General features: G+C 37.1%; 2 protein-coding genes and 1 long non-coding RNA gene across 3 annotated transcripts; 2 read left to right on the top strand and 1 right to left on the bottom strand.

The window, feature by feature from the left end:
* Positions 1–4447: 4447 nt before the first annotated feature.
* LOC113677387 (protein tolkin) lies at positions 4448–10655 on the top strand. Its single transcript, XM_089192682.1, is given in 8 exon segments — positions 4448–4583; positions 5010–5138; positions 6026–6093; positions 6095–6431; positions 7010–7027; positions 7980–8186; positions 8570–8716; positions 9114–10655. Coding segments are annotated over 7 exon segments (1200 nt in total). The 5' UTR covers positions 4448–4583; positions 5010–5071; the 3' UTR covers positions 9470–10655.
* LOC113677393 (tolloid-like protein 2) lies at positions 9801–19874 on the bottom strand. Its single transcript, XM_089192681.1, has 10 exons — positions 19815–19874; positions 18036–18101; positions 17732–17761; positions 16193–16567; positions 15258–15278; positions 14294–14491; positions 13097–13270; positions 11726–11983; positions 10868–11028; positions 9801–10612 (listed from the first exon to the last, which is right to left on the bottom strand). The coding sequence occupies exons 2-9, from the start codon at positions 18088–18090 to the stop codon at positions 10880–10882; spliced, it is 1260 nt and encodes a 419-aa protein (XP_089048807.1). The 5' UTR covers positions 18091–18101; positions 19815–19874; the 3' UTR covers positions 9801–10612; positions 10868–10879.
* Positions 19875–20100: 226 nt separating this feature from the next.
* LOC149035126 (uncharacterized) lies at positions 20101–20517 on the top strand. The gene is made up of 2 exons (XR_016182613.1): positions 20101–20218; positions 20302–20517. It is a non-coding gene; the product is annotated as an uncharacterized LOC149035126 (long non-coding RNA).
* The last annotated feature ends 1883 nt before the right edge of the window (positions 20518–22400 follow it).

The raw sequence follows: 22400 nt of genomic DNA on the forward strand, positions 1-22400 counted from the left end.
AGTGCATTCAATCGAGACTCAATCAAGATTAAGTGCATAGATGATGACGAAAGCCAGCTAATTATGGATTATTGGGGAAACAAATGTAACAAAATGATTGATGACTGCAACTAGGTCGTTTCTTGCGGCACTCATTTGTTTAAATAGGTATGTAAAACTATTCAATTAAAGCTTTTTTTCGATATTCCTGATGCTCCATACAAAAGAGAGTCAAGTAAAAATGCTTTGCCGTCCTCTGTACCAGAATGTAATTCTCAAGAACGTCCAAAGCTACAACCAACTACATTGCTAGATGTCTGAGTCTTCTGTTCTGTAAGTCTTGCTTTACTTGACTTTCATCAGCAGGTCAAATTAAATTTATTTTATTTAATATTATGACTAGATTCCTCCACGAGAAAGAAGAACCGTCTAAAATGTGTGCGCTCTCAACATGTGGCTTCGTAGCTCGATTGGTAGTATCTGGGAGGCCTGGGTTCGAAACACGTCGATGCCTGAAATTTTTTTCAGGCTTCTTTTCTGAAATTGCATAAGTTGCAGCTCACTTACGCTGATCATTGCTTCACTTAATCTGCTGTTAGCGCTGCTTTTTCGAGTCTTTTTGAGATTCAGTGAATATTTCCGCTGACTCTTTTTTCCCCTCCGATTTCCCAACATCTAAATTTATGGGAAATGAAGTCCTGGTTCAACAATTACATTTGCATTTGTAAATATTCAAAGCCGCTAAATTTTTTGCATCTTGAAAGGAAAGGAAAAAGGCCCCCCATAAAAATCTATCGGTGGAACATTTCTCCGTGTAGAAACAAACTTACCATCCTTGGAGGATCCCGATGGACCTTCACAATGTGTCAATTCGATCAGTCTACTTTTGTGTATTTCAACTTCACAAGGCGAGAGTTTTCCGGGCAAGTGACAAAACCGATGTCTTCAATAATTTCTTATATCTTTCACTAGCTTCGTTTCAAAATTTTTTATAGCAATTTTATTATTTACTATTTGGAACGTTCATGTAATATACAGCGACAGATAACCAATTTTGTGATCCTGGAAAACAAATTTCCTATCAGTATTTTCGGTTTAGATCATGTAGCATTCATTTTTGCTCCTTCCAAGTAAAATCGGACTTTCTTATGTGATTAGTCATTTCCTTTAGAGCTGTTTTCCGACACTAACATTATGTTATAGGAAACTCGTGGGACGTTTTGTGGGACGGTTTGTCTGTGTCGCTATCCTCAGCCGGAAAGAAATCGCTTAAAAAAGGTTTTGCCCAAAGTCAATTGTTGGTCTGTCCACCGCAAAATGTATATATATTCAGAAATACTTTTATTCATAAGCTTGCCGATATAGTTTAGTTTGACTTTTATTTAATTCATTTCATAAATGAAGAACAAAAATACTTATGATTTTGTTTCGTAAAACACAAAGTTTGCAAGCTGATGACGATTCAGTTTTACCACATAATCAGTAAAATTAAAAAAAAAAAAAAAAAAAAAAAACCAGATTGTATTGACAGCTGATGCAGTCAGTGCAACTGAAGAAAGCTGATTATGGTAGAACGTTTTAAATTCAGTCATTCAGTTTGTTTTCATAAAAATTGGTTTCCTTTTAAATTTCACAAAAGTCACTGCGATATAAAAGGATCATTTTGGAGCCTACCGAGTGTGGGAAGATGCCCCCCAGGGTGAGTTTCATCTCATAAATTGAAAGAAGCGAGGCTTGTTTGGAAAAAATAGTTTCCATGGAAGTATTCAAAAATGCAAAACACGGCTGATTACGTGGGTGTATTACCAAAAGAGAAATGCTATTTTAGTTCATATAACTTAAATCTTCGCACGTAATTTGCACTTAGCTCTTCGCACGTAATTCACACCTTTGGCATGAATTAGACACGTGGCATATTTATCTTAAAAAAATTAAAATGTGTATTCATTTCTAATAATAATAAGGATAAAAATTTTAATTCTTATCAAGATCTAAACCTTACATATATATTCTTGCTAAATAGTGTCTATTTTGCTTTAAGTTTGTGATGATAAATCACATACACCCATACGGTTAACGCTAGATACGTTCGGACGTTCGTTAAAAGGGGAATTTAATATTATCAACCGAGTTGATAACGTAAATTGGCCTCTGTTAAAAGTTTAAAAGCTGAAGTTTTGAGCGTTAGCCCTTCTTCAGAGCAATTGGAGGAATTGTGGGTTGTGTGCGTGGGTTTATATGAAGAAAATGGAGCTACGCTGTTGGTGGGAATATGGTGACGAGAAAACAAGAATAAACTAGTTGAATGAAAAGCGCTTTTTGCCGATACTGTGGGGATTAAGAGTGCCGATTTGAAAGATAAATTTTTGTTCTATGGTTTTGCGGCTTTCCGAACTGCCTAGATGTAGGGAAACTGCAAACTGCCATATGCTGCTTAGAATCATTAGGTAGATTAAAGTGTCTAGCGACTGGTTTGGATGCGTCCTTGTCATTTCTTTCTAGGTCCCGGAGGTGTTCTCGAAATCGGTAATCCAGTCGTCTTCCTGTTTCACCATTGTATAACTTTTTGCAATAAGTGCAAGTTATGCAGAAAATGACATTGGCGGAGGTGCGCGTAAAGTGATCAGTGATCTTAATGGATTTCTTGGGTCTCGACATTTTCTCTACTTTATGAATGAAAGGAAAATTTTTGCATCGTGAGCGAGCGCAATTGAAAGTTTCAGGTTGGCCATTGGTTTGAAATGAACTTGTGACCAAAAAGTCGCCTATGTTTTTGTCACGTTTGAATTAAATTAGTGGATGTTGCGAAAAGATAATACCAGTCTCTGAAACGTTTTGGAGTAACTTAGAGATTTTAAGAACGATAGACCTAACTGCGGGGTTGTGAGGGTGAGATGTGTGAGTGAATGGAATGCGATCAGTGCTTTTCTTCTCAGCCGTTTATAGCGCTGACTGTTGTTGGGCGCAGTGGTGGCCCGCTTGAACGACAGAAACAGGATAGCCACGTTTATCAAAAACTGGCACATTGCCACTGATTTTTCGGAAAAATCAGAGTCGTCACTACATAGGCGACGAAGTCTGAGAAACAGTAAAGAAGGTATGGAATTCTTGAGCGTGATGTACGCGAAGATGAATACAACAAGTAACTATGTGAATCTGTATGTTTGTAGTAAATACTAGAGCGTAGACCGTTGCCTTCAATTGAAATTTTGATGTCTAGAAGTATGTTTAAGAGCCGGGCGAAAAGAATCAATGGCGGTAGAGGAGGTAGCACCGATGCAATCATTAATGTAGCGACCGTAGAGTTCAGGTTTGGGGCCGTGGTACTGACTAAAAAATTGGTGTTTGATAAAACCTCGAAAAAATTGGCGTAGCTGGGTCCCATTTTAGTACCCATGGCTACGCTATTAGTTTGTTCGTAGTAGTTGCCTCTGAATGAAAAGCAATCGCCGTGTAAGTACTAGTTCAGCTAAAAGGAGTAATGTTTCAGAGCTAGGTTCCTGAGCTAAAATATCATTTTTTTTTTGTAAAGCACCCACGCAATCAGCCGTGTTTTGCATTTTTGAATACTTCCATCGAGACAATTTTTTCAAACGAGCCTCGCTTCTTTCACTTTATGAAATGAAACTCGAGCCGGAGGGCATTTTCCCACGCTCAGTAGGCTCCAAAATGATCTTTTTATATCGCAGTGACTTTTATGGAGTTAAAAGGAAACCATTATTATGAGCATAAACTGAGTAACTGAATTTAAAACGTTCTACCACAATAAGCTTTCTTCAAGTACATTGACTGCATCCGCTGTCAATACAATCTGTTTTTTTTAATTTTATTTTACTGGTTTTATGGTGAAACTGAATCGTCATCAGCTTGCGACTTTGTGTTTCACGAAACAAAATCATGGGCATTTCTGCTCTTCATCTCTGAAATAAATTAAATGAGAGTCAAACTAAACCATATCGGCCAGCTTATGAATAAAAGGATTTCTGAATATATATACATTTTGCGGTGGACAGACCAACAACTGACTTTGGGCAAAACTTTTTTAAGCGATTTCTTTCCGGCTGAGGATAGTGACACAGACAGACCGTCCCACATAACGTCCCACGAGTTTCCGATAATATATTATTAGTGTCGGAAAGCAGCTCTAAAGGGAATGACTAATCACCAGTAAGAAAGTCCGATTTTACTAGGAAAGAGCAAAAATGAATGTTACATGATCTAAACCGAAAAGACTGGACGGAAATTTGTTTTCCAGGATCACAAAATTGGTTATCTGTCGCTGTAAATTACATGAACGTTCTAAAAAATGAATAAAAAAATTACTATTGAAAATTTTGAAACGAAGCTAGTGAAAGAAATGATAAATTATTGAAGACAACCATTTTGTCACTTGGAAAACTCTCGCCTTGTGAAGTTGAAATACACAAAAGTAGACTGATCGAATTGACACATTGTGAAGGTCCATCGAGATTCGTCTAACGATGGTAAGTTTGTTTTTACAGGAAGAAATGTTCCTCTGATATAATTTTTCTGTTTGTGCCTTTTGCCTTTCTTTTCAAGATGCAAGCTTCTCGTAATTAAGCCATCTTGCACACTGCCTGAAGGTGATGTTAATTTTTCAAAACTCCTTGATTTGAGCGCTCTTAAATGTCATGAATGAAAGGGTCGAACTAAGAGATGTCTGGTAAAAATTTGAATTCATGAGAAACGACGCTATACCAAGGCGCAAAATACTCAAGAGTTGCCAGTGATTCAGGAAAACTGATGAAAAGGAATAAATTGATTAAAGGGATGAATAAATTTAGCAGCTTTGAATGTTTACAAATGCAAATGTATTTGTTGAACTAGGACTTAATTTCCCTTAAACTCAGATGTTGGGAAATCAACTGTTATTGAGGTATGATTTTAAGGGATTTATTTCGTTTCACCAGAGCTTTAAAATGTTCTCCTGGTTAAGCTCACGTGAAACGCTCGCAAATCTCTTTCTTTAATCTTTATTTTCAATGGTGGTGTTATCTTTTCTTTTCTAGAAGAGGACTTCAGCCTCGTGAAAGACGATGAAAGAAATAGCTTCAAGTGAGAGCAATCACTTATGGGTTTCATAAACACTGTGATCTGTTTTGCTGTTGTATTTACACGGCACTTTACAGACACTCGAGGTATTTATTATTTTTCCTATCTCCTAAGATAATCTGACGCCAGGTTTCTTTTATTCTCTAACAAACGGAGCAGATATTGGCTATGAATTCGCCTCATATCAATTGAAAAGGTTATTCATCTTCGACTGGCTATTAATTTTTGCAAAAAAATATCGAAAGATTTTTTAGGCATGGAATGATTCTGATTTACACTTTTGCAAAAAGAATTTTCTGGGCTTCGGCTCATTGTAGCTCATATTACTAACGAAACAAGTAAGCTGCTGAAAAATTCAACGTTTTACAAAATTTATATTTCTGTTGCTTTGAAAATAAACTGTACAATAAAGGAGATGGCAAATTAGTATTATCAGCGTGCGGAAACAAACAATATCTCATTTTCCCCAACTCGTGTCTGTGACGCGTAATGAAAAGTAAGGCGTTTTATCGAGGCTTCCAAATTTCCATATACTTTAGATTACGATCCGAGATATATGACAATTTTCCTCAAATCCAATTTCATGTTTGACAGTTCACGAGTTTATTTCTATATCTGTCGTTGTAAGAGCATAGCCCTACTTAAAGTCTTAGCTTTCAGCCTACCACAATCAACTAAGTTGAAATAGATTTGAATCAACAGGAGAACTGCCAGACTCTTAAGAGATTTGTCACACCTGTAGAGAAAGGCCAATCATTGGTCTGGATATCAGGCTTGAATTCACCCCATCTGCCCTGAGAGACAAGCAAAAATCCTGTTGATTTGTCTTTGGCAAACATACTTTCCTCAGCGAGATGTGCTCGCAGTTCACATCCGCCAAAATAAGTACGGTCCATGATATCTCATTAAATTATATGACTAGTCCTTTATCCATCTCTATGCATCTTTTTTTTTAATTTTTTTTTATTTACAGCATGCCACATGAACATAACCAGTCTCAATGGAACGATTAACATTTTAACCCCTCCCGCGAAGCAAACGAACTCCGAACTCCACAGGGTACACCTGCAAGTGGAACATTCAGCTTATGAAAGTCAACACACCTCGCCATGTTGAGCTACGTTTCACTTCATTTGACATCGCTGGAATTATGCCAGAGTGCTTCAGTGGAAATTATATCGAATTATTTCTTGGTTGCAATCCATCAAAGTCTATCGGTAAATTTTGCGGGAAGTTGTCAATGCCTGTAGTGTATTCGTTTGATCACTGTCTCCAAATAAGGCTCATCGTCGCGTCTGATTTCCGATTTGAAGGAAGCAGTTTGCTCGATGGTGTGCCCTATTTTACAGCTGTTTTCAACCAACGCTTACGAACAAAAGGCGAGTGATTCATAAAGCCATAAGGTTTGATATGCATTTAGTTAGGCACTGAGAGAAGTATGACACGAATTAAATAATCAGCAACTAAATAATTATCAACTTAGATTTAAGATGACTACAAAAAGTTTTCCGAGACACCTCCCGACTATATTCAAAGCGCTCATAAACCACTGAACTTTATTTTTTTCACAGTCAAACCAATTTCACATATACATTGACCACAGGATTAAAATTTGAAAGCAGTGAGGCCTTATCGCAAAAAGGAAAATTCTGAAGTGATGAGAAAACCTATTGAGGATGACTGTCCCCAAAAAATAGCATAATAATGGCGATTGCCGTGCCATGCCCACCGTTTCAAACGTTAATCCTTTAGTTAGCACATGTGTGAGAATCGTTTGACTACAAAGGAAGAAAGTTGGCTTTTGAGTGCTCTGGCTTCCAGTGCACTTGTTACTAAGCTCCCTGATAATATTTTTTATACTGATATTATTTTTATTTTAGACAGTTATGTACTTCATGCTTAATTAATGATTCCGATGAAAGTTAACAAAATTTCTGCTGTCTTTCATTTTCCTCAGCCTTATCGCAGAATTATTGTAAGTATAATTATTTTTGATCTTCTTGTTTAACTGTCTCCCTCAAGGTGAAATGGAAGAGAAAAATACTTCTTCTGTGTTGACTAATATTGCTCTTAAAATAGTCATACAATGATAGGAGCAGAAAATAATTCAAGACTAAACATAGTTTTGGAAAATCTCTTTTTCCATGGACAATAACCAAGAATTTTAGATTTTTCCGCTTTTTAAATGTTTCTTTACTATAACTCTTTAGTGTCATCATTCGCAAAATGATATACTTTTAAAATTGAATTTAGCGTTGTTTCCGAGAAAATTGATTTCAATTTTACAAGTTTTGGTCTTGAAAATTTCTTTCTTTTTATCATTCATGGAATCACTGAGAAATAAAAGGAAAATCTAGGCATAATAGTAAGTAAACCGCTTATTAACGAAATATAACAGATTATTGCGAAGAGATATCAAAAGCATTTATGACAGGGTAACCCTTTAACTCCCAGAGGCTATGTACATGTAACTTACTAATATTCCAATAAGTTATTTTGCAAGCAAATTAAGGGGGTAAGTTTCTAAAGAAACTGAGCTGCTACGTCGGTGGGAGAGTATAACAGGGTAATTTAGTATTATCAACTGAGTTGATAACGAAAATTGGCCAACGTAAAGAGTTCAAAAGTTGAAGTTTCGAGCGTTAGCCCTTCCGTAGAGCGAATGATGAATAATGGGAGTTAAAGGGTTGAGCACAGCAAATTGGAAATTATCACCTTCTTGTTTCAGTCAATTCTCTATTTCAGTAAAAATATTTGGATAAGCTGTAAAATAATCACTCATTTTTGACGTTTTTCAATTGTTGAGAACATCTAAAATAAAACTCACTGATTCTACCAACATTAATTTAAGACTTCGATTATACATTTCTAAAAGTTTACTAATAAGAAACTAAAGAAGAAAGAAAATTACAACTTCTCATTTGCAGACGGTTGTGGCAAGGATTATTATGCCAATGCAAGATATGGAAATGTCTTCTCGCCACACTGGCCTCTACCCTACCCCCGGTACGTAGACTGTGTATGGCACGTGACTACGCGGAAAGACTATAATATCAAGCTGCTGTTCTTTGATTTTGACGTCAGATCAACGAACGCAAGCTCAGAAGCCGACTTCGTGGAAGTGAGACCAGGAAGTAAGTACCTCATGGATAAAGTAGTTTCTTTGTCTTAGTTCGTTTTCTTGTTTGGTTTGGTGAGTATACGCAGGGCGGGAGGGAGGGGAGGGAGGGTGTTAGCCATGGGGGAGGTATTTTCGAATGAAAGGCAAACTGGAATCCCAAATAGAGCGAAAAATGGTAATGATAAAATAAAACAACTGATTCGTCTACAAGCAATCGAACCTCAGACCTGTAAGCTATATGATGTTCTAACAAAGAGCTAAACAAAACTAAGTGGAGTACTAGGCCTCTATTAGCTTCATATGAGAATTTTGTGGCCTGTTGAAAGCTCCAAGTCAATCAAGTTTAATTGGCAAAAGCGTCTTCACCCGCTTATCTCGACTGTTTCTTTAATCAAGGAAGGTTAGTGACAAAATCCAAACAGTGTGGAAGAAAGGACCCCTTTTCGCTAACAATTGAGGGAGACTCAGTATTCATACAATTCAAAAGTAATGCGGAGGCTGGAAATCGGGGATTTATGGCCGGATTTGTAACCTACAGTGCTGGTATGTAGATATCGAATGTAATGATTTGATGCACTACACATTCTTCGCCATACGCTAAAAATGGCGCAAGTGTTTTATCGATAACTGTAAGCCGAAAACTGTTGAATATACTGATTCCCGCCTTTCCGTTTTAGACCAAATTCTCTTGACTCACTTTCAAAAATCACCTAACTTTAATTTTCAGTCTTAGTTCTTTATTTTCGTCGAGATCCCGTTCGAAGCCAGCGACCTGATTTCCACTACCATCTTTGATATTAAGTCTCCGTACTAAGATCGTTCAAGGGTAGGATTTGCCAAATCTATACATTTATTGTATGTAGGTCTTAAGAGACCTATCGCACTAAAGCACTTTTCAAATGAAAACTTATCGTAATGTGTGATTCGTTTCCACACACAGAGACTGTCGACTTTCAACCTCAAGTCCTCATCATGCTGGCCGTGATATTCTCAACTCTTTTGCTTTTTGCGGGAAAAGCTTTAGTTAAAAAAATGTTAAAGAAAAGACGATTGAAAAGGAAGGCTAATCTTGACCAATCAGCACGACGCTACTGGACTAGGAGTGTGACACCAATATCACATGACCACTCAGAGGGAGAATCCACGGCAAAGTCTGACTTCTTAGGTCAGAAAGGGTCCTCAACAGGCAACTGCCCAGTGAAAAATGTCACTTTTGAAACAGCAGAAACAGAAAGCAAGCCAAGCCCAGGAAATGAATATAGCAATGAAGATCTGGAGCAAGAAACTGTCTGCTAATCGGTTATTTGTCGCCTTAGGTCGGTCGTGTCGCAAAAAAAATATACTTGATCCCTCCTGAGACTCTGTAGTATTCTGAAGACCTCCCCTCATTGGCAGTCACCTTTCTTACCCCTCCCCCCTCCATTTATTCTCTGAGTAGCGACACCTAGTCCCCCCTTATTTCCCCCCTGAAAACCATGTGAACCCCCATAAATTATTTAACCCCTCCCCCCCACAGATGATTAATAGTCTTAATTCCCTTGGCTCTCGATCAATTGACACTTTGAAATCAATCGATGTTTGGAAGTACATGTACATAAGTATTGTAATGAAATGTTCCTCTCATCGATAACTGTCCGGATTTTTTAATGAATTCCTGTTACAGTGTTTTCTCACAATGACGTTATCTGGAGAATTTTCGGCCCCATTAGTTTGCAAATCTGCAGTTCACTTTCGAGAAAAAGAAACCACAGTGAAAGAAACCATCGTATCCTGTTAGAATTAGACTATGAAACTAATAAATAGATTCCACATTTTTCAGCAGAATCGAAGTGAGAAAGAAGTTATTTTGTTTTTGTTTTTCTGTCTCTAAATTCGCTTACCTGGAGAATCTGCTAATCAGTATAGTGAGACTGTTGTAACGACGCGCCACAGAAGAAAGTTTAAATTGAAGTTTTTTTAATTCAATTACGAGACGAAGACTTGATTTGCATTCGTTCTGAAAATGTATTTCTTTTAGATCGAATAATTATAAGACCTTGACTTGATATTATGCGGTTTGTGGTGGTCATGTGAGCTAACCAGTTCCGATAAAGGACACAATCATAGTACCCTAATGGTTACTGACGGTTGCCTATCTAATTTCTACTCGCTCTATATCCAACACAAGGAGTTTAATTTATCACAAAATCACTATTATCATATTCATTATCAATAATATATTCGTTATTGTTACCGTCTATTTTATAAACCAGATCTTTTCTTTTTTATTTTTTTTTATTCACACTTCTTACTTTGTTTATTTATTTTCCGACTTTTAACACGAATCAAGTGGCAAAATAGCAAAATTAGGCAAGAGATGGCGATCGTAATCTTTCTCCTTCACTTTTCTCGTATTAAAAGCTGCAAAAAAATTCCCAAAAGCCGTCCACAACAGTCACACTGCAATATAAGAAATTAAAGGAAAAGTTGGTTCATAATTGTCAGTGCTTTGTAAAGTTCTTTAAATAATGCAGTCGAGCGTGGTGCATACATTGTAATATTGTAATATTCCTGTCATTATGTCTATTAGCGCAATATGGGGAATATTCGATCTAGAGAAAAATAACTGAGTGCTACAAGGTCAGTACTATGGTCAAGCGGAGTCCTATTATTTTCTGCTATAAAAACCCTCTCCAAAGAGAGGGATACACTTACTTGACGCGCGGATTACTGTGGAGGGTAGGGTGGCACCCCACCTGGTTGTCCAGTGGGGTAAGGCGGTGCTCCACCCGGTTGTCCAGGGGGGTATGCTGCCTCGCCCCCAAGGGGTCCAGGTGGGTACGGTTGTCCTGGAGGAGGGTATACCCCAGATGTTTCTGCAATTCAAGCGTAAAGTTCGGTTTCAAGGCTCCCAGCTCTTCGAGGTCTAAGTGTATCATCTACAGCACAGAGAAGTTCTGTATATGCATCTTTTTCAAAGATTCTCTGAAGCTTTTGAATGTTCACTTAGACATTAAATCAATTCACTGTACTTATTAATTGTACTTTAAGTTCATGTAACAACGTCTGCCTTCCTTTACAGTGTTGTTATGTTGTTACTCCTAGTATTGCAACGCAGAGTGATCTGTCACCACAATTGTAGCCTTTGGAATTAACAGTTATATATCGGACAGGTTCCAGGAAGGGAAATCAAGTGTTTTGTGGACTGGACTTTTTTCTTTTTTAATTAAAAAAAAAATTTTTAAATGATTGATAAATAAATTGGATTCAAGAAGTGACGCTTCCACACGGTGCCTATTTATCCATTGTTTTAAAGATCCTCTTGGGATTTGCAATCGTGGTTTCTTGTGGAGAAAGGAAAAACAGCAAGCTGGAAGAGAGACCCCCCAGAAAGGACGAGAACTAATAACAAACTCAACCCACGTTTGGCCCCAGGTTCCAGAATAGAACATGTACCACAGAGGTGGAAAGCAAGCACCCTTGCCCCTAAACCATCCTTTATCCCCGATCTAGACTTTGACCTCGTCTGTTGGACCCTGACAATGAGATGACCAACAGTTTCAACCAACCTACCTTGCGGGGGGTAATGAACTCCCGCCCCTTGATTGTAGGGGGGTGGTGCGTAACCTTGCTGAGGCCCTGCAGAAGGAGGGTACATGGCCACTTGCTGAGGTTGGGAAGTAGAATGTGCTACAGCCATCTGTTGTGGCGCCCGTGCCCTGACCTTCTTTTGGTAAACATATTTGTAGAAGACGAAGACACCAATGGCAATCACAACAACTGCCACCAAGACGCCAATCACGATACCAACAGTCTTAGCGCTAACGGGGGCTGTTCAATGAAATAGATAATATTTTTTCGAACTGCCTAACTGAGGAAGGAAGAATTAAGAATCTCCTAAAGAAGTCTGAAAGGTCAAAATAGCGACATCTCAACCTGTTGTAATTATTCTCAATCAAAGGTTTAAACGCCTGTATATACGTAACTCAAAAACATGTTTCATTATCGTATATTTTTACTACACTGTCGTTGGAAAAGTCGAATCAAAGATCGCAGGGCCACTCAGCAATATCAAATGGGCTGTCAACCCTCTGATTGTCCTTCGAAATATCTGATTAGTTTATGCCTATCATGTGATGTTTCGGTCTTAACAATGGCGGTTTATCTTCGAAGGGAAAAAATGACGCCCAAAATACCACGCCAGTACTGATACTACTCCTAATTTGCTAAAAAGAGTGTTGAAGCTTTATGGTCGAGTTCACAGCGATATTCAACAACATAATTATTGCTTGGAAATCCAAAACTCGTCAGCTTGCTAAGAAGCCTGGTTTCTAGTTTCCCTTAGTCCGCGAAGGCCAAATGTATAACGCCTGGGATATTTTCTGCAATATGGCGGGCATATGGAGTGGAAAAGATTTGTTTTCTTGCGCAAACCACGGAGTGACGGCCGCTACGTCACACTTTTCTGAACGCGATTGATAGCAGGATGGACCTTCAAGATGGGACCGGATCAAAAGTTACGAAATTTTGCACCAAAACAGAATGATATCGGAACTTACCTATCGGATGCAAAGAAAGGTATGGAGCACTTGTGAAGAGGGAAAAGTTCATTTCTCACCTCATGAGATCTTGGACACCATTACGTACAATATTGTCTCGTGAAACGCCACGTAAAAAATTTTCAAAAGTCCCGTGCCAGAAATAGCTTCGAAAAACCTTTGAATTTGTAAACTAAATGCAACTGGCTTGTCAGTTCCAAATAATTTAAAATTTTCCTTACATATTTTCAGAATAAGAGGATTAATTCTTGGCTGACATTACTTTTCAACTGCACCATCAATAAAATTCTCTTACGATGTCGCAAAGTTGAATGGATTTATAAAATAGAGCAAACAATTCAGGAAACTCTTCGGAGCCCTAAGAGACTATTTGCGCAGCACTTACTTTTATCATACATGACGTAGCCAGCAACAAACCCCCGCTGGTTAGTAAACCTGTCTGACTTAAATCTGATCCAAATTCTCTCCTTTGATGATGTAAAGTAGAATGGGTCTTTTCTACCGCACTTTGACTCTTTGAGGGTTTTAGACTTGTCATATGAATCATGATCATTTCCATCTAAAAGGCAAAAATAATAACACAATTTAAGAGGAATTAAAATTTTATTGTCCCTTTTTGTTCTGATCTCCAAGGCAATTAATTAATGGCTACAACAATTTACTTTGACGCATGTGTTTTCCTCTGATCTTTTTCCTCATTCTCCATGAAATATATTGGAGGTTATCACATATACACTTGTGAAAATATATTCTCTTAAATATGTAATTTGGGTTTTCAAGCCACGAGGAAACAAAAATATCTAGAGTTCTAGAGTGTTAAGTTAAAAATTTAAGTGCTGTGGAGTCTAATCCTAATGTGTTCAATTAGTAAAATCAGAGTTAGAAGAGATGTATGACTTCCTGACTGTGGCACTGCATTGAAATAAAAATTAAAGTGATATATAATAAGCTGAATTACTTGTACAATGAATCACATATTGAAGAACTGACACAAAGACAATATCACCATTAAGCATAACCATTACAATTTCCTCAAATGTGATTTGAGGAAATTGATCACAATAACCATTGCAAAAACCACTTACCCTGAAAAAGAAAAAACTGGGAAATTTCCAAATTTTTTGCTTTAGACATTGTCCCTACTGGAGATGTTTGTCCTAATTGTATTTTTTTTTTCAGAAATTGCATTGGTTATGGTTAATTGATAACAGTTAATCATACAAGTGATTGACAAATTGGACTCCTGCTTCACAGCTGTCCAATTTTGTCAATCATTTGTATAATTGCAGACCGAGTTGGACTCCACTCAGTCTTATTACCATTATTAACAATGTTTTGTCTCTTAATTATAAAACAAATAGATTCTATGTTGCTGGGGGCCTGTACAGTAATAGATCACAAAAGACTTAAAAATGTGGCAGGAACATCAATGACACACTTTGCTGCATTTCTTCTGCTACTATTTTGTTCTTACTGCATTTTGATGTCTACTATCATCTACTACTGTTGTAAAAGACCCACGGCAACATGGAATCTGTTTGTTAATTGGATCATTTTTAAAGAGTACTGAAATTCCTCCCACCTTTAACTTTGAGTTTGTCATCATCACATGATATATCATATTCCAAATCAAAGTCCATAAAAGCTATTTTAATGCTCCTCTCATTTCCAACCTCAATCTTCCAGTAACAGTCTCTGTAGGAGGGATAGTCTTGGGGCCAATTTGGAGAGCTTATCACACCAGATGTTGCAGTGAGGGTCTTTGTTGAGAAACATCTCTCTTTTTCAGAAAAAGAGAAAAAATGCTACAAATCAAACTCAATAACCATTATTCAAGTTATGTTATACTGGGACTGTTTGTATTAACTTACTCTGAATAATGTAGCAACTTGATTAGTTGTAAGATATTTAATTTGTTGTTGTTGATACATCAAAGTATAACAATCATTACAGGCAAAGGCCATGCCATTAATAGCTGCTCCACAGCCCCTCTCTAAATAGTTATTGCTAGTCATCTCTCCATATTTGTAGGTATATACTTTGATAAATATATATGCCAAAAAAACTATAGGCAATTTGCTTTAGGACACATTAAAACTAGAATAAAATGGAGCTTTTAAGGCAAAGTAAAAAAAAATGTACTGGTATACCTCAAATTCTCATACTTAACCCTTTAACTCCCATGAGTGACCAAGACAGAATTTCTCCTTTCAATATCAATACAATACCAACCAGATAGATGTTGAGAATGAAGAAAGATATCAGTTTGGGGGTAATTAGTTGATCCAACTAAATTCTCTGAACTAACATGATAAGTATTGTGTGGTTGACAATAAGGAGAATTAAAAATTTGATTTGAGAGTTAAATGGTTCTGCCTTATAACTGAGAGCGTTGCTTTCAATTAAATTATATTGTAGCTAGAGATCATGCATATATTGATAATAAATACAGTTAGGTGATAGCTAGGGTTCATGTAGCATGTAGGAAGTGGAAGAAAATACAAACAGAACTGTATATAATTTTTTTGACAGCTTTGAACACATACCTCCTACACCACTTTGACGATCTGTGAATTCCATAAAACAATGGTATACCAGTTAATGAAGTTTGCACTTAACATATTTAAATACATGTACCTCAATAAAAACATATGATATACATATTATATAGCATTACATTCATATATGGTATGCATTAAGGCAAAGAAATGCCATCTCTTAGAGATAAGATACATAATTATTGATCAAGACTGTTTGATACATAAATTTTTATTGAAAAGCTGTTATTAATATTAAGTCTGTCTAATAGTGAAATTCAAACCATCTTCACAGTGACAGGATCAATCCCTTGCTCATAATAACACAAGTGTTGCATACAAAATTAGAGCCATTTTTGCTGTTATCATGTTCACTGTTCAACTTCACATCAAGTAAAACATGTGATGGCAATACACAGTTAGGGCATAATTTAGTTTTCATAATGGAATTGTATTTAATAATTTGTTTATTTTGCTTACTTGTCCTGCCCTCAGTGTCTTAAATAAAATAGAACCCTCACAGCTTTACCAAATGTTAAATTCTTCTGGCAGACTACCATAGGGTTTGTGCACTTTTGAAATAACTTTCCACAACTTCTGTGACCATATTTAAGACTACTCTTTGTATGTTTTCCAAGAGCTATACCTCCAAGAAGCTGGTCCCAAAGTGTAAAAAAAAAAATTGTGATGGTAATTTTTTATGAGTAGTTTCTCAAAAGTATTTCTCTCACATTCAGTATTTTCCATAACTTTACAGTACCCTACTAAAATTCCTGAAATCATCAGGCTAGGAAAATGATATTTAGTCTTATTATAAGACTTTCCAGGTTTTCCATGATTATCACTGAGTTCCCACCCATTACCACAGCTTCAGTTGTCAAGTACTGTGTCCTCTCTAACACAAATTTTTTTTCAAGAATTGATTATTAATTGAGGAACATTACCAAATAGATGGAATGATGAGTAAGACGCTTGAAATCCTTTGCCACCACCAGAGGCATTTGTCTTGAACACAAAGCGCAAGCAGTTGTCTGATGAGTAAACATCAAATGGCTTGTATCCATTTTCAGAGCAGTATTTTCCAATTGAATGCCTGTTAGACACACATCCAATGAAAATCTCCACTGAATCTTCAGAACAGTCTGGCATTTCACCCCTGACATCAAATGTTGACCACGATAGTTTTATGCCATATCCACTTCCACCTTTAATGTCATATGTGCAATCCAACGAGTTTTCATAAGTTGAACGACTTGAGAATGATGGTGAGGATACTATACCACTGAAACTTGTGTAATCTTGGTCACAGCCTAAGGATTCTATGAACGCAGACAAACATAGTGAAACAGTTACTGTGTACCAGTCACAGTACAATATCATAAATGATAAACAAAAAAGCTTTCATTAGACATAGAACGTTTAATTTAAGTTTGTCATGCCATTAAGCTCATGTGGAATTCATAGTTTTGACTATCTTAATAGTCAGGGTTCATAAGAGTAACTAGCATCTAATATCTCTTTACAATACCACCCTTAAATTGCATATTAGGGTCAAGAGAATCAAATCAATGATCTCCAACCATAGAAGCTCTCATTAAACAAATTCTCCTTGTCAGTACCTTGTGAAAGGTGTAGAGAACAGTAGGGAGAAAATACACTTGGACGCAAGGGTGTAAAGGGTTATTAACTCATGGCATGAGTTTTTAAAAGGACCTCTTGTTGCAGTGTTTAGATCACCCCTGATGAAGGCACTTGACAGGAGTGTCGAAACGTTGGGTCTATGAATTGTAACTTCTTCGGTTACATTCATTAATCTGCAAACCAGTGTAGCATCAAACTATGTCTCATGGCATGGTCTCCACATTTCAAGTTAATTGTAATTATAAAACAAAATTCTCTGATAGCATAATTAGTGAACTAATAGGGCAGTGCGCATGTCAATATCATTTACAGGAAAGTCTAGATATCATGCCTGTGAAACTGGACAGTATGCAAAATTTTCATGCACTGGAAACCTTTAACCCTTTAACTCCTAGAGGTGATTCACAAGTATCTTCTCCCTATGATATATAAACATTATCCAGCAAACAGGTTACAAGAATATTCATACTTATCAGGTCAAAGTTGTTATCTTGATCTGACACTAAAATCTCGTAACCTATTTACACGGAAATATGAAGCAGCTAGAGGGAAGAATTAACTATCAGATCTCGGTAGTTAAAGGGTTAAAAGATGGGGTATTTTGTCCTGTACACAGTATGACAATGTCATTGTAGTATCTGAGGTTATTTCCACAAATTCACCCCATCAATATATTACTGAAATTGAAGACTGATCCCAATGAAATACAAATTTGTCAATTTGTGGCAGGTACGGATAAAGTACTTAACTATCCTGTTCATGTGTACTAAATCAATGACTAAAGACTTGACTGACTTGGGAGAAATTCACAATTTAGATACTTAGAATAAAAAGTGTCTTACCAACAAGGCCAACATTCACTGCTAGAAACACTGAGAAAACAAAAGAAAAAGTTAGTTCATGATATACATTCTGTAACAGCAATATACAGGTAGGTAAGTTTTGCTAATTGAATATTTGACAATCTTGATCATATTTACTTTTATGAGCCAGAAAATTTATTGAGATATATGGGGAAAAAAAGCACTAGAAAAAATGCATCACTAAATTATTTGTTTACAAAAGCATACTGCCTTGCACATAATTATGTTACCATTGACTATACGTTAATTTCTTTCTGTACATTTATGAGAGATATAAATTTACCTGTTATTGTTTGAAGAAATATTGTGTTCATATTGCGAATATCAACTTGGACCATACTACTCGGACCTGCAGATTGAAAATAATGTTCGATTCCAATACTAACATTGTTCATTGTTTACACAGCACAAAACAGTTATAAACACGAAGGAAAAAGGCGAAAAAATAAATTTATTATAAAGTAGTGACGCATACGTAGTATCGAAGCTATACCTTGAAAATAGAGATTCGCTTTTTCCCATCGATCCTAAATGAAATATGGATAAAATTTCCGCACAGTCCCATACTACACTATGCATTAAGTTCTTGGATAGAGCAAAACAATGACAAAAAACAATACATCGCCATTGGGAAAACAGATTTGTTTTGTTTACAACAGTATATGGAGCTGTGCGGAAATTTCATCGAAATCTGTGAATCAGTTCAAATACGACTTTAGGTATATTCTATAGAGTTCTAAACTCAACTTTTTTCCTTGTTTTGTTCAAATTTGGCCTTTGGTGACCTGAAATCGTGAGTTAGTGGCTAGAAAAAAAATTTATCGAAATAAAGAAGTAAAGGCTGGCGGGGGCTGTCTTTGAAGGTTTCATGTGGTATCTGAAAGTTAAATACTCGGAGAACTAGGTAGGAGGCAGATTTTTACTAAAGGAAACGAAGGAGTGTTAATGATACTAACTGTAGATTATAAATTCTACATGAACATTAACACATTAAAGCATCACCGGCGGGCACGGGTGGCCAAAATGATAACTCTAAATGCAAATTTTGTCAGCAGAATTGACTTTTCCGAAGCGCCATAGCGATTAAAATGGCCATACTTTAAAGTATTTTGTTAAATGGCGTTCCTTGAATAGTACACGATCGTAATGTTGGTCTCCGGAAGCCGATACATGTCAGCTATTGAGCACGCCTATATGTTAACTCACACTCGAGTTCATTCCATGCGTGATGAACGTGACACGAGATAATTTTTATGTAAACTAATACGAGATTGCCTCAAGATGACCCTTTTTTATTTAGTTCGAATTTTTTAGTAAAATTCGTAACTCATAGGCCTCAAAAGGCAAGTTTTTCATTCATACACATAAGTTGATACGAAACATTGCTCTTCATCGGCCGCTAACCGTCAAGATACGTATGTCTTCTGAATGTATTTACAACTTAGAACTGACAGCAGGTGAATTGTGCGTGTTGCTGTGTGAATATTGTAATATGTAAGTCTTACGTGTTACGTGTTCAAAAATGTTTGCGTCGAGACTGCGTGGCATTTTACAATTTGTACTATATAATTTTCACCTGAGCTTTCCAAATAAGCTTAAATCGTGCCTAAATCATTCCCTTTGATCACGATGAAGAGCAAACGCTCGTCAGCTTTGCAGGGTGCCAATTTACATTACCAGCCCAGTTCATAAAACCACCCAGCGACGCAGCACCACACTTTTTTTGAGAAACCTACCCCCTTTAATCATCAAGATCGATATAATTCGAGGTGTGCGTCTAGAGAGTTAGTACGTTCTTACGAAGGCAAGTATTCTACATATCTAAGGCAAACACTTACTTGAAAAGAAATACGTGCGCTTTATCAAATAATATAATAAAAGGCTTTATTATAATACAAGGCTTGCTAAAACTTGCTGTTTGGTACTGTTTCAGATAAAATTAAAAATGGCTCCTTTGATTAAAAAATTCGACAGAAATAGGAATTTGAAATTGTAAAATTACTCAAACCACGGCGGTGGACTCACGCACGTACAACTATTTTCAAAACAAACTCGATTTTACCTTCAACGCGGTAACTGATTGTCAGACAGCTCACTGATGAAATCTTTGTTGCGCTGTTTGAAGAGATCGTCTACCTTTTTCCGCCGCTGATGCCGAACACAGACCAACAACGATGCAAACGTGCTAAATAGAATCTGTTCTCTTCACCGCAAGGAGTTCTGAGTCACGAACAGAGTACTAACACGTCAATGTTATTTCCGGAGGTTAGGATGAGTGTGTAAGTATAGGGTAGAGGTTTATGTTTGATCAAGCTTGTGATGTCAAACGCAAAGGAGTTCAGGGCTGACACGTATTTTGTACCAACACGTTAAGAATCTTTTTACCGAAAGTTGTGTTACATACATTGTACCAACATTCCAAGTTTATTGTCGGGGCTGAGGATTAGTAGAATGGTACGGAAGTTGGTAAGGTACATGTATATGTATGATCAAGCATCATTTGCGTCATACGCAAAAAGTTCTAAACGTCACGTACATTGTACCAACAGGACAAATTTACTTCCGGAAGTGACGGGTTAGACGTGAGGTATGAAGCTTAAGGAATACGCTCGATCGAGTGAGATGTGAGGGGTGGACTGGGGCAATGTCTGGTCTCAGCCTCGAGAAGAGAATTTCAAGTATCTTTTCTCGGCTCAAGTGGTTACTTTGATACAAACTCATTCTAATACATATCAGAATACCTGGTCAAAAAAGATTTTATATGAGGCTCGTTGGGTTACTGTTATTGATGCGCTTGAATGAACATGGTTGATTTTGATATAGAGCAACTCCTTCGTTTTCACACTGACCCCTAAGAGTGATTGGCATTTAATTTCTCCTTACAATTTCAGTCCCCAATCACACATTAGATGAAGAGAGTAAAGGAAAGCGCCAACTAAAGGAGCTCTTGATCGAGATTGTTAAACAAATTCTCTTTGTCGGCACCTAGAGAAATGTTTAGAAAGTAGTGTGGAGAATATGCATACTCATCGACGGATTGGAGGGCATTTTGATTGAGTGTCAGGAAATCATAAGAACAGTCGTGACACAAATGGGAAAAAAGACACGTGATAACGAGCCAATCAAAATTCGACTAAAAACAGATAAGTAATCAAACTCATCGGAGCACGCTTCAAAATAATGAGATCAAAGTTATTGAATGAAATTGCGTCTACAATGAAGATAATTATTATACTTATTAAAATATACATAAAGCGGTCGTGCAACGCTTCTAACGAGTCTCTGACATCGAAACATTGGCCGACTACCATTCGGATGGCTTTGGTTTCTACAGCGATATTAGATTATCTTATTTCTTTACATTTCAACGTTACATTTATCTAAGAGAGATAAATGTAACGTTGAATAGTTCAATGCGGTACTTGAGACTTATCGTCAAAGCTACTTTTCTGTTCTTTGTACTTTTTATGAGACCGTCCCAAATTTTTACCATCCCTGCATTCCCATTTCCAGAGACTATTTTGACAATCCTTCCTCTCATTGCGTTCATTGAAGTATCCTTGAAAATGCATTTTGAAATTGTTATATTACTCTTGCCTCCAGGGGTAAACAGACTTAATGCTCCATAGCCGCTTCTTTTCATCTCCTTCATGAATGTAGAAGTTAATGTCACAATTCCACTACTTAGTAAAACGTCTACAGCCACGCACGCGTTTATGTTCTCCATGATTTCCTTCCTATTGTTGAACAGTTACATTTCTGAGCGTAAAATATAACCTGCGGGGACACCAATGACTTTTCGGTGCGCCTCAAGCGGTTCTTCCAATTGATATCATGCAACCATACCTGGCTTTGCATTTACGGAATATAACATCGGTAAGGTCGACTTTAAGGAGTCCATGTTTGCTATTGGCAGAAAGTGATCCGCCGGCACCGGCTTCATTATTGTGGAAGTTAGAGTTTATTATTCTTAACGATGTATTAATACGATAATTTAAGGACAGGCAAAAACCAGAACTTTCTGAATGTGCAGATTTATGGGCGGCCGTCACCACCAAAAATACAAGGATGTCAAATAGATCAGCAAATACATAGATGGCTTAAGGATCAGTTGCAGGATAGCATAGCTAATAAAGGAATGGCATGGCCAAATTATAGACAGTCTAGTTTTCCTTAGTGAAACAGAACACCCTAAACATGAATAGTTTAGCCAAATGAGAAACGGTCTAGTAGCCCATGTTGAGTTGGAACATGAGATTGTGAAATGGACTAGCTCAATTACGAATAGCTTAGCACTCATTTGCAATACAGTACTCAAACGGTGTAGCGTTGCGTTAAACGGTTCAGGGTAACGTCGAGTAGTACAGCCTACACACAAACGGTGTAGCGTTGCGTCAAATGGCTCAGCGTAATGTAAAATGGTACAGCGTACACACATATGGTGTAGCGCTGCGGGAAATGGCTCAGCGTAATGTCGAATGGTACAGCGTACATAAAAACAGTGTAACGTTGTGTGAAATGGCTCAGGGTAATGTCGAATGGTACAGCGTACATACAAACAGTGTAGCGTTGCGTGAAATGGCTTAGCGTAATGTCGAATGGTGCAGCGTACATACAAACAGTGTAGCGTTGCGTGAAATGGCTTAGC

The sequence above is a fragment of the Pocillopora damicornis genome, chromosome 13 (assembly GCF_964200805.1).
Source record: "Pocillopora damicornis chromosome 13, jaPocDami1.2, whole genome shotgun sequence".
NCBI lineage: Eukaryota > Metazoa > Cnidaria > Anthozoa > Scleractinia > Pocilloporidae > Pocillopora > Pocillopora damicornis.